Source organism: Porites lutea, chromosome 5, assembly GCF_958299795.1.
Source record: "Porites lutea chromosome 5, jaPorLute2.1, whole genome shotgun sequence".
Taxonomy (NCBI): Eukaryota; Metazoa; Cnidaria; class Anthozoa; order Scleractinia; family Poritidae; genus Porites; species Porites lutea.
This window is the reverse complement of record NC_133205.1, coordinates 2595001-2607163: the sequence shown is the minus strand read 5'-3', so window position 1 is coordinate 2607163 and position 12163 is coordinate 2595001. Positions and strand designations below refer to the sequence as shown.

At 39.3% G+C, this 12163-nt stretch overlaps 1 protein-coding gene across 1 annotated transcript in view; it reads left to right on the top strand.

The window, feature by feature from the left end:
- LOC140936819 (uncharacterized) overlaps nt 1-12163 on the top strand; it is a 30539-nt gene that overhangs the window by 17028 nt on the left and 1348 nt on the right. Inside the window, exons 11-17 of the mRNA XM_073386319.1 lie at nt 3435-3543; nt 4425-4547; nt 5893-6004; nt 8634-8872; nt 9885-10110; nt 10898-11050; nt 12133-12163. The exon at nt 12133-12163 is cut by the window's right edge and continues 106 nt beyond it. Coding sequence (XP_073242420.1) covers nt 3435-3543; nt 4425-4547; nt 5893-6004; nt 8634-8872; nt 9885-10110; nt 10898-11050; nt 12133-12163 — 993 coding nt within the window. The remainder of the gene's footprint in view (nt 1-3434; nt 3544-4424; nt 4548-5892; nt 6005-8633; nt 8873-9884; nt 10111-10897; nt 11051-12132) is intronic.

The following is a 12163-nucleotide window of genomic DNA, read 5'->3' as shown; positions in this document are numbered from 1 at the left end:
TGATTTTGTTTGAGGAGAAATATCAAACATTCGACACAGTGTTTCATCACCAGATGAAACACCTCGCAGTTCGTCAAAAATCCTCCGCTACGCGTCGTATTTTCAACTCTCTTCTCGGTGTTTCATCTGGTGATGAAACACTGCGTCTCATGTTTGATATATTACTTCAAAGCTTTTCATTTATCCCAACTATTGACAAACCAACGCGTCTTTACAATAACTCAGCCACCCTAATTGATAATATTCTAACAAACAAAGTTGATGTTGAAATTACCAGTGGGAATATTATCTCTGACATAAGCGATCACTATTCACAATTCTGTACTTCTCACAATTTTATTCAGAGGCCAAAACGCGGAAAGCAAAAACGCAGAGACTTTTCTGGTTATTCCAGGAGCAAGTTCAACTTTGCACTCTCTGATGCTTTGGTAAGCCAAACTAACTTTAGCGATCAGTTTGATGTCGATACAGCTTTTTCTTACTTTTACAATACACTATTGGCACTCGTTGACAAACATGCTCCTTTAAAGACTGTTTCGAATCGCAAGCTTAAGCAGTTCTCTATACCATGGATAGCGAGTGGCCTTAGAAAATCCATCAAAATAAAAAATTCTCTCCTCCAATCGGGTGATCTTTTAAATTATAAAATATACAGAAATAAAATTTCTAGTCTTACTCAGCGGAGTAAAAAGAATTATTATCATGCATTCTTCGCTGAAAATTTAAACAATATGAAGAACACCTGGAATGGAATAAATAGGCTAATTAACAACAAAAAGAATAGAAAACAAGTCATTTCTTCCCTCAAACGTCCTGATAATAACAGCTTAACTAATGATCCTCTTGAGATTTCTAACATCTTCTTCAATAACTACTTTTCTTCGGTCGGTAAAAACCTAGCTTCATGCGTACCTCGTTCATCTCGCTATTTTACCGAATATTTATAATCCAAGCTCTTTCTTCTTTGATCCAGTTACCCCAGAGGAAATTGAGCGTGAGATACTTTTGATCCCTAAAAATAAAACTTACGGTCTCTACTCTTGTCCGATTCGTATTTTAACCGACGCAAGATGCGTTATCTCGGGCCCTCTCTCCATCATCATAAACATATCTGTACAAAAGGGCATCTTTCCATCCAAACTGAAAAAAGCGAAAGTTGTTCCTGTGTACAAAAATGACGATGAGACTGAGCCTGGTAATTATCGTCCCATATCATTACTGTCTATTTTCAATCGGATATTTGAAAAATTAATGTACCACCGCCTCAAATCCTATCTTGGTAAAAACGATATTCCATTTAAGTCACAGTATGGCTTCCGCGAAAACCATTCCACGCAACATGCCATTATTGATATCGTTAATGTCATACAAAACAATATGGACCAAAAACTTTTCACTTGCGGGATCTTTTTAGACTTAAAAAAGGCCTTTCATACCGTCGACCATTTAATCTTGCTTCAAAAACTTAATCATTATGGCATCAGAGGAATTATCAATGCCTGGTTTGCCTCGTACCTTCTCGGTCGTTCACAAGTAACTGAAGTGGGTTTTAACTTATCTACCGAATGTATGATCTCATGTGGTGTCCCACAGGGGTCTGTGCTTGGTCCTCTGTTATTCTTAATCTATATTAACGATATTCACAACTCTTCAGCGAAATTGTCATTCTATCTCTTTCTGATGACACGAGCTTGTTGTATGCTGACACTAATTTGAAATCTCTCGAAAAAACCGTCAATAGCGAACTGCTCAAGGTCTCCGACTGGCTCAATGCAAATAAGTTAACGCTCAATGCTAAAAAGTCAAACTATGTTATCTTTCGTCCACATCAACGTAAGTCGAACTATTCGGTTAAAATTGAAATGATCGATAAGTGTACTCAAATTCCTACCACGCTTCAGTGCGAAGACCATGTTAAATATCTTGGCATCCTATTGGACAGCAATTTAAGCTGGAAATTTCAAATTAATAATGTTGCATTAAAAATAAGCAGAACTGTTGGTGTTGTTGCCCGTCTTAGGCACTTCGTCCCACGTACAACCCTTTTAAATATTTATCAGTCATTGATCTTGCCTTATCTGACATATGGTTTGGCGGCTTGGGGTCAAGCTGCCAAATTAAAACCCATTTACAAAAAATTCTCGTGCTTTAAAAACGAGTCCTTCCTTTGATGTATTTTTCTGAACCCCGAAAATTCTACCCTTTCAAATGTTATATGCTGAAAAAGTATCTTCTATAATGTTTAACGTTTCCTGCATGAATGCTCCGTCTAAGATCTGTGATTTCTTCACTAAAGCTAATTCAGAGCACAAGCATGAGACCAGGTTTTCTTCGTCTGGAAATTATTATGTCCAAAACTTCAAGACTGAATCTAAATCAAGATTCTTTTTCCAGGTTTGGAGCTAGACGTTGGAACGCAATTCCTAACAAATTTCGTCAACTCTCCAAAGGAGCTTTTGAAAAAAAATTTCATGACTTTTTGCTCTCGATAATGGAAGCAGAGGACGATTATGTTGAAGTGCCCATCCTCCTACAAAAAATGGCAAATTCTACATCCTCGACTCAATGTACTAATAATCGATAGGTTCTGTTAGTAGTAAATTTGATTGTAATATCATTCCTTAAGACTATATATTTTGTAATTTTAGCTTGTTGTTCTGTAATTCTTATTTATCCACATAGTTTATTTAGTTACTCTACAATTATTATATTATCTGTTATGACTGCTGTAACCTTTCCTCTCCGCCCGCCTCGTCTAGATTTTGCTAATTGCGGGTGGAGATGGCAAAATGATGTGCATGAAATAAAGTATAGTGTGTGTTCGAGATTTTTTCATTAGGTACTTCAGGAAGCGTGTAAACAAGTACAAGTAAAAGCGTCTCCGTCTCGAAAAGCGAGTCTACAAGTCTCTCGCTTTCAATCAGTGCAAGCATGTCGAGCGAGATTAAAAAAAAGAATTCTGTATTCACAAGTAGTTGTGGCTTTAAATCCACGGGACATCAGCTCCCTTTAGAGGCTAGGTTCGAAGTTGCCAATCCGCTTCAGTCAGGCTCCTACTCAGTTTCAGTGTGCAAGAGTCTTGCCGCTCCAGGTTACTTTAAAACGTTAAAGCGTTAAACTTTTCTAGTACCACATCGGGTATTGGAACAAGTACTGCTTCAAGAACGTTTCCTGACCGGGCAAAATCGTCACTCGTTGATACGAAGGACAGTTCACTGTACGGGGAAATAGGCAATAAAATCTTCTTTCCCTCTGGCGAGCTTTATTCGTCTGCTTGCCTCTACTGTCTGCCTCAGGATCGAGAGCTGCGTGCAAATTTGATAACAGCTCATAATTTCTTTCGTTAAGCAGATAGTCAAATTGCTTCAGCCTCATCGCCTGGGTATAATTTCCCGTCTAGTGCTTATGCACTTCCGACCCCTGTGGACTTTCAGTATCATGTGCCAGCGGACTGTGAACAAATCTGTACAAATACCCAAGGGAGCTATAGCTGTTCATGTGTCAGCGGGTATCAACTATCTTCTGATGGAAAATCATGCGTAGGTGAGTCCCACGGTACAATATGGATACAACAAGTAGTAATAGAGCTTTGCCTTTTTTGTGATGTAATTCAGAGAGAAGAGCAGTCATTGCTTAATGCCGGTAAAAGCAGCACAAAAACGTTAAAAGAAGCTCCTATTCCTTATTTAGTGTCTAAGCGTCCATTGACGCTTAGACACAAATATTAGTCGAGTACCCTCCCGGGTAAAGGGGGTAGAACCTGGTAGAGAAAAGTTGGTCCGGCTGCGTTTATTCCAATTTTTACGGGGACCAATGTCCTAGCCTGTGTTGCAGACGTAAATAAACTTTGGTTAGTAACGTCTGTAAGACCTTCAAAGCTGTGACGAGATTTTTGTTCTGAGCCCCAAACGGACTAAACGAGTTATCGGAAGTGCGTTTCGAATTTCCCTTCATTCTGATTGGCAAATCGACAATGGCATTTTTAACAGGCCAATCATGACGCGTACTCAAATCCTTGTACACAGGTGGGAGCCTAGAACAAGGACTTCGGCGCTGATTCGCAGACGAACTTAACCAGAGTTTAGTTTCGTCTGTGGCACAGGCTACCAATGGCTTTGTAACACCCTCACTTGACAATAACGTCATGCCTTATCGTGACCGTCCATTACAGTGTTTGTAATTCTTCCCAGTGTTGTATTTATATTAGCCTAATGACTTTATCTTTATTACACGGAAAGATTTTCCTCAGTCGTTTTATCCTCAGGCTGAGAGTGAAAAATACAAGCTCATCATCGGTTAAGCGGTATACTCTTTGCATCGAATTCGATCGGGCCATTTCGAGGTGTTACAAGACCATTGCACTTTTCTGTATACAAATGTTTTCTGGTTAAGTAATACCAACGTAATCGCCGTTCTCTTCAAAGATATTGACGAATGTTTAACCAACAATGGTGGTTGTAGTCATTACTGCTACAATATTCCTGGATCATTTTTCTGTGGATGCCCTGAGCGGACAACCATGGCATCCAACAATTTGACTTGTGTTGGTAAGTATGAGTTCTATACATTGTGGAAAAAAGGGCTAACGAAGTACTGAAGCTAGCCACTAACCATGAAAGCACCAATACCTGAGGTGGCAAGATACTCTCACTCGAATTCGATTGAAAGGACTGTGTGAACGCAATATATTACATAGCCATGACAACTTGAACAACTCTCGTAGCAAAATATAGTTTTGGTGTGTACATTTAGATATTCGTAAAGACTTCGAGAAGCAGCGTCGTTCAATCGTAGTGTTATGGACATATAGGACGTCGAAGTCGGATTTCGTAAGACGCCGTCAGGTGGCTAGTAGGTTGGGGTGGGGGAGGGGTGGGGGAAAATAAAATTGTAATAGAATGTAATGTCAGTAGTTGCATTTGCATGTTTTAAAAGCAATCACACCGTACATCAGGCAATAGATGATGCTAGTAAAAACGCGAAAATATGATAAAAACTTTCACAGCTTACTTTACCGAATGTTCCGTGGAACCTCGTAAATACCACCTTGTGGTTAATACGACAGAACTTCTTTTTACGGCTTAACGTTGTTTTAACGGGGGTTGCTCTAGACCATGTGCGACGAAAAATTCCGGCGCTTCCTACTTTAACGAGGCGAAACTGTAAAGGAAAAACACACTTGAAGGATCCTAAAAGTTTGATCGCTGACTGTATCAGTAATCTTCGATATCAGTAAAGAGATGGGGAAAAAAGAAGAATAAAAAAGTTAAAGAAATGACTGAGAGAAGTCGTCTTCATGGGGAGGTCCCCTTAAGCCGGGATTCCACTGTAAAAATTTAGAACAATTCTGGCACGTCGTTGAATCAAGAACGAAGAACATTATTTTATTGAAATCCTTGCGAGGCGGATGAATCCTGGTTTCTCGAGACTCAAGACTAGAAACTCGATTTTCGCTACCTCTCGACTCTGTACTGTAGCTTTAGATAGGATGTGACTAAAACGAGGAATGGGAACGGGAATGGGAATTGGGGAACGGGAAACAAGCACGGGTCGCTTTTAAATTTTGTTCTAACGATGTCATGCAACCACTCTACTAATGCATTCTTTTTAACCGCGTAGAATAAGCAGACAACTTTATCCTCACCATGGTAATAGCGACATAACAAGAACTAATAAACAGATTAGTCTGGCCTAGCTGTGCAGCCGTTCTTCGTCCCTTTTTTGCCGAAAACGGACCGCAACGCTTCACGGAAGAAGTGAGGTGGGAGGGAGGGGGGAGCTTGCGCATCTGACGAACCTGATGAATATGCAAGTCAAATCCAAATTTTTGTTGGCATGTTCTGTCTTCCTTTTCAAAGTACAAGTTTTTACTAGTGTCTCGTGGATTTTCAGAACCTGGAGCGACAGTTGCATGCGACGAGAACAACATGACAATTTCTTTGGAGAAGCAAATATTTCCATTTTTTGACGCCAGCAATCTACACCTACGCTATTCTTCGTGCAGGTAAACCGGATTTGCATGGCCCAAAATTAATATTTACTGTCACTACGTGTTTTTCTTTTATATATTTCACTTCTAGTGTACTAGTTTGAGCACTCTGGCATGGCTTAGATGATACCACATTTGTGGGATCATTTGGGGTGGCTTTATAGCTTAACCAAAGAGAGGATAAAGGGGACAGAGAAGGCATCCCCCATACACACCCTATCCCATAAGTAATTCGTCTCGAGTTATTTTTAAGACCATAGATCCCAAGGGGGGATTAGACAACAGCCAATCACATAGCGCGAATGTGTTCCGCGTGGATGACCCACGCTCAGAGCCACGCGTCCTTCACGAATTGACCCAGAAAAAAGTTGCGGACGACGCGGAGAGCGATATTGCTATTTGTTTTGTCGACGAAAACGACTAAAGAGAGATTTCTGCTAAAGCTGTGTCAGCGAGACGGAAATGGAAATGAAAAAAGAATCGCCCTTCCTCTCTTGTATAGAGCTAACAATACAGCAGCAAAATCCTTAACACACTGAATATTCTCCCAGGATCATTTATAATTTATAGTTTGAAGAGAGCAATTTCTGGTTTGATATACTTATTCTTTTATTAGTCTTTTATTATTCAACAAAAATAACACTTGACGTCCTACATGCTTTATTATACAAACGACCGGTTTCAATAGACCGGCGAAATTTCTCATTTTATTAAAGCACTGAGGTTACGACAACTTTGAGTTAAACTGATTTCACGGGTTGTCCAAGAGTCCAGCGATTCCCTTTTCCCAGGTGAGCGCCGACTCATTTGGCTTCAATATTCAAAAATGCTCTCGATCTCTTTACGCTTTCATTGCCTTTCGCCCGACATGTTTTGCACGGCGTTTAGTCACGCGAAACCTCCACGAAACATTCACGCAGCGCGCGAGGTAACTTTATCCTGATTCTAAAAATAACTCCTATGGAATAGGGTGTGTAGTGGGGATGCCTTCTCTCCCCTTTATCCTCTCTTGCTTAACCTCCATCCTAGCATCAATACTGCACGGATGTGGCCCAGAAGGCCGAAACAGTACTGTCTGCAGTTAGTTGTATAAAAATCATCGAAAGCCGATAAAAGCCTTGATCTGACGCCGGGAAGTAAGTTAGTGGTCCCTAGAAGCATTTCAACCAGTCCAAATTTAAAATGACGCAAAATTTAGAACATTTGTTCAGTAATCTGACTCCGTTAAGTTTCAAACCGGCGTAATTTCATGATCAGTCTAGAAATTTTTAAGTTGAGTGAACTGCAGCCAAAAAGTGCCTGGTTAAGACTTACATAACAACTTAAATAGTTAATTAACAAACTGATTGAAACAGTACACAAATTATCACGTTCTTATCTGCAAAAAACGACTTAAATGATTCAAAGCCAAGAGCACGCTGAAACTAGACCTAGATCCAATTTTCTGAGTCGAGAATTGGTTTTTCAAGGCTCTAGGCACAGAATATTTTAGTGCAACAGCTCATCAACCAATTAGCGACCACATACCCGAGTTCTGGCTTTCAACACCGTGCGGAAATCACACAATCACACACTTTAATTTCGCGGCACTGATAAGATTATCCACAACCACGCATAATCTTCTCACGTTTCGCTCACGTTTGACATAAGCGAAATATCATCAAACAAGAAGCTCTAAGTAGCCTATATACTCATGCGCATCCTCGAAATTCTTTTGCCACCAATGAAATAAACAGAATGCAGACCAATGCATGCCAACTCTATTCCCCATTTTCACTTCTTGCACGGCTGGCTTGTTGATCGAGATCAGTTTGCCTGACCTTTGTGTCGATTCGATCGTGCAATGTGTTTGTTTGTTTGCCCTTTGAGTCGATCGCCGCTCTCGTGAAATGTGTTTGTTTGTAAAACAATTTGAATATAATATATTTATGTCTTTTTTAAAAGACATAAATATATTTAAAAATGTCAACAGCGCTAGCTGACCTTTGGCTCCACAATCGAAAGAGATTTCTGCTAATAACAACCGCTACGTTTATTCGGATCAACATTCGACACGTGAAGTCAAGAAACGATGATTAGGCGACCATGCAAATCTTAAGGGCTTGAAACATGGGGACGGATGGTTGATTTCTTCAAACACGCTCTGTTTTGTTTTTATACAAAATACACTGATATTCCATACATACATACATTTGAAGACTCTAATATCTCTTTTCAAATCTTTCCATGAATTTCTCCGAATAACACATTTTTTCAAATAACCGTCACTTGTGTGTGAGACAGAGAATTCTGCGTAGGGACGGAAACACACCCACTAGGGAGGGAAGGAGGAGGGAGGGTGGGTTAACCACAAGACAACTAAAACAACCCACATAAGCAAACAACACAGCAAACAAGCTAAGATAGGGAAAGTTGAGAGAAATTACAAAACGTTTGCTGACCAGGTTTTCATAAATCAGGTATCTATTTTTATTTATATATGTGAATAATCCTGAAGTTTTTATTGCTTTCTGTAGACTGAACATCAGGGCTTAAACTCAACCATGTTCAGTCAAATTTAGTGACACTCATTTTAACTTTTGCTTCGAATTGTTTTAGGTGTACTACGTTTTTCCGTTTATATTTTATTTTGTGTCCACTACAGAGCCACTCACAATTCGACACATATTTCATTAAGCACCACTCTGAATGCTTGCGGAACACTGGTCAATGAAACAGAGGATGAGTTAATCTTCTGGAATGAAATCCGTGTAGATGCAGTGATTATTGATAATGTGATCACTCGGACGCACGATATCAGTCTTCGATTTTACTGCAGCTATTCCAGAAAGAAGATGCTTAGCATCCAGTTCAGGCCACAGCAAATTTTTATTGGATCGGAAGGTGCTTTTTAAAATTCTTTCTTATATATATTTACATTTCACCGCATATACTGTAACATCTGACTTAATAATCAAACGTCAGACATCTGTCCGTATTTAAGTCGTTTTAGGCCGGTATTACAGTGTTTAAGAAATGCAGTATGTTTGCCAAGCCCTCCAAGCCAAAACTCGCTGAGAATGACTGCAAACGAGGCTAAGTGAAAAGGCCATTCCCAAGTTCCAAAAACTCTCACCTTCAAAACGAGGCTAAGTACGAACCCTTAATCTTGTGAAAATAAGTTCTATTTGCATGACAATGAAAAATCAGTTTCATATCAATGGCTTTTTTTTAGTGATATGTGTTCCGCCATGTTCCATGTCGTCCAATATGTCAAATGTTCAATGATGAATTTTTCTGGAATTGAATTCTAAAGGACTGTTTGTCAATTTTTTTTGAAAAAGAAAATCGTTGTCGTATGTTCACGTTCTGCAGAATCCTCCCGCACTTAGCCCGGTTTTGAAACAGAGGCTAATGGAGCAACTCGGAAATGGTCTAACGCCTTGTTGTTTGTTTGTTTAGTTTTCATATATTTCAGCTGGTAATGCCCTACAGATGTTTATTTTAAACACTGGCACTTGCAGCCCTGAAAGGTTGTGTATTTATGTTAGGGATTAAACTGAGAATTACACAAGAAAAAAAATTGTTCTTGGTAGTTGTTTCACAAATTGGTTTAACCAGTTGACGATTCCTTAGCCAATCACAACGCACGACTTTGTCACGCAAAAGATCTGTCACTTATCCCCACTTCTTTCAAGTCTTAAAGTAAAAGTTTAGCGTTAAAGCTTGTTTGCACAACTCGTAAAAATACTCGGTAAAACGACATGCCAAAACAACTTATAAGATCAAGACTCATTATGGCTCTTGATAAGATAAATTATATTTATTTAATTCATCACAAGTGAGCTCGTGAAAACCTGTGAGGGAGACTACTATTTTAACAATTAACCACATCTCCCGTTTAAAATTTTTATAGCTGGATATGGGAATTTCACGTTTAAAATGGACTTTTACAAGACTGCTGCGTTTGCCACACCTTACACTGAAAACGACTACCCATTATCTATCCCTTTAAACGAGTTCCTTTATGTGAAGTACAGTGTGGAGTCTAGTGCTGACCTGGTGATAATGGCTGAAAACTGTAGGACCACCAAAAATGCATATTTCTACTCCTTGCCGCAGTACACTGTTATACAGGATGGGTAGGTATAATACGCGCGAGTGCTAAGACTGGAGAGTTTTAAGTCAATTTTCTTATCAGTTATTCATATAAAAGTACGTTTGTGCACCTAATTTTGTTTTTGTATCAATGAACTGTATTATCATTCGATGCAATTTTTTTTTTCCTTTTCACCACATGTCCTGCAAATAACAGCCTACAAACTATTTAATGGTCTTCTCATGCCCAATTTCGTCTAACTGTGTTTGGCTGCAAATAATATTCTGCTCATGCGCATTCTCGTCCCCAGAGCCACTCAACTTAATTTGTAACCGACCACATGACCAGGAAACGACGGGCTCTGGGGACAAGAATGGTCATGCGTAAATGAAACCACGCTTTTGTCCTTCTTGCGAACCGCTCTAATGCGTGAAAATTGCAGATCTCTTCGCAAATAAATAAAAAACAAACTCGGTGATCGAATGATAAAACAATTATTGAACTTGGTTATATCGCAAAATATCGCGATTTGTCAGTGTCTCGCAGATCAGCAAAAATTAATAATCAATTATCTACTCGCCACTGACAAATCACGATGCTCAACCTCGTCCACTGAATTGTTAATGATGTTTGTGTCGCCATGACAACCTATAGCGCTGCGCGCAGTTACTAAATATAGACTCGAAACTCAGACAAACAAACTGAAATTAACTTTAGCGAATTCCTCACTTTTGTCTGACTTTTGTCATTAAAATGAGAAAAATGACAAAACTCAGACAAACATTGCAAGTTGGTCACTTTGACGTCATTCGCGCGCTACGTTATTGTAGGTGCCCACAAGATACAACTATGAAGTACACGTACTATCCAACAGCGAACTCTCAACAGTTTAAAATGAGATCGTTCAGGTTCTTCAACGATTATGATGTGGTTTACTTTCACTGCGAGTTGTTGGCCTGCTACAGATACAGTTATAATTCCAGGTACGTTGTGAAGAGGTCTAGAAATGCTGTTGAATTACTTGGGGTATCGATCTTTTATTTTTCCTATGTACTTAAGCCGGTATAATGGGAAGACAGATAACCCCTGCAAGAATTCTCGCTATGGTTGGACACTGAGAAAACATAAAATGGAGAATTTAAAGAGTTTCGTTGAAACCCTGTATTTTTATTAGTCTACTTGTGGCACAGCCCAATTATAAAATGAGCTTTCTCCGTCAAAAAAAAAGCAAAATAGCGGATGTATCACCCAGAAGGCATTGCGTGTCCTAGCCCCTGCAACAGGGCCACTAATTTTACTTTTCTCTGGAAGGGATGGGTCATTACCAGATGGAAAAAAAATCTTTTGATTCCCGAGGCAATTTTTTTTCGGGGGGGGGGGGGCTAAGTGTTTTTTGGCTCCTTTCAACCATCTCCTTTACTTAAATTCCGGAGCACTCCCCTCCCTCCTAGGATATCTAACTTGATCTACAAATACACCTCGATCTCTTCATTTCTTGGAATAAGAGTACCGTGCGGCACGAAATTTTTGCGGGAGTTTACATTTTTTCGGATTGGCGATTTTTTGTGTTCAGTGCGGGAACTAATTTTTGTGATTAGGACAGATTGGTTTTTCTTGCTGGGGGTTATTTTTTTGCGATTTTCTGAAAGTTCCCAGTACTACGGTGTTCGTACCCTATGTAAATAAAACCAGTATTTCGTTGTAAACCGCTTTGTTTCTGAACGAAAGACACAAGTTGTAATTGAACAGACACGATTTCTTAGTACTGTATTTTTGTATAGTGAATTTAAATCAGAGAATATTTACTCTGAAGTAAATTTTTGCCGGAAAAATTTTTGCGGTAATTTGTATTTGCGGGAACTTTAAATATTTTCGCGGATCGCGGTAAAAATCGCAAAAATTAGAACCCACAAAAATGTCGTACCACACGGTAGTTTGAACTAGCTATATATTCACCCCCTTCACCACTGCAGCCCAGTATCGCCTGTTGAAGGCGTATTATGGAATCATTTAATTATTTCCTAGGCCATTGTCATCAACTAATGAACAATTCTTTTCACCACAGATGCAGCGCAGGTTGTTTAAACAGCAAAAAA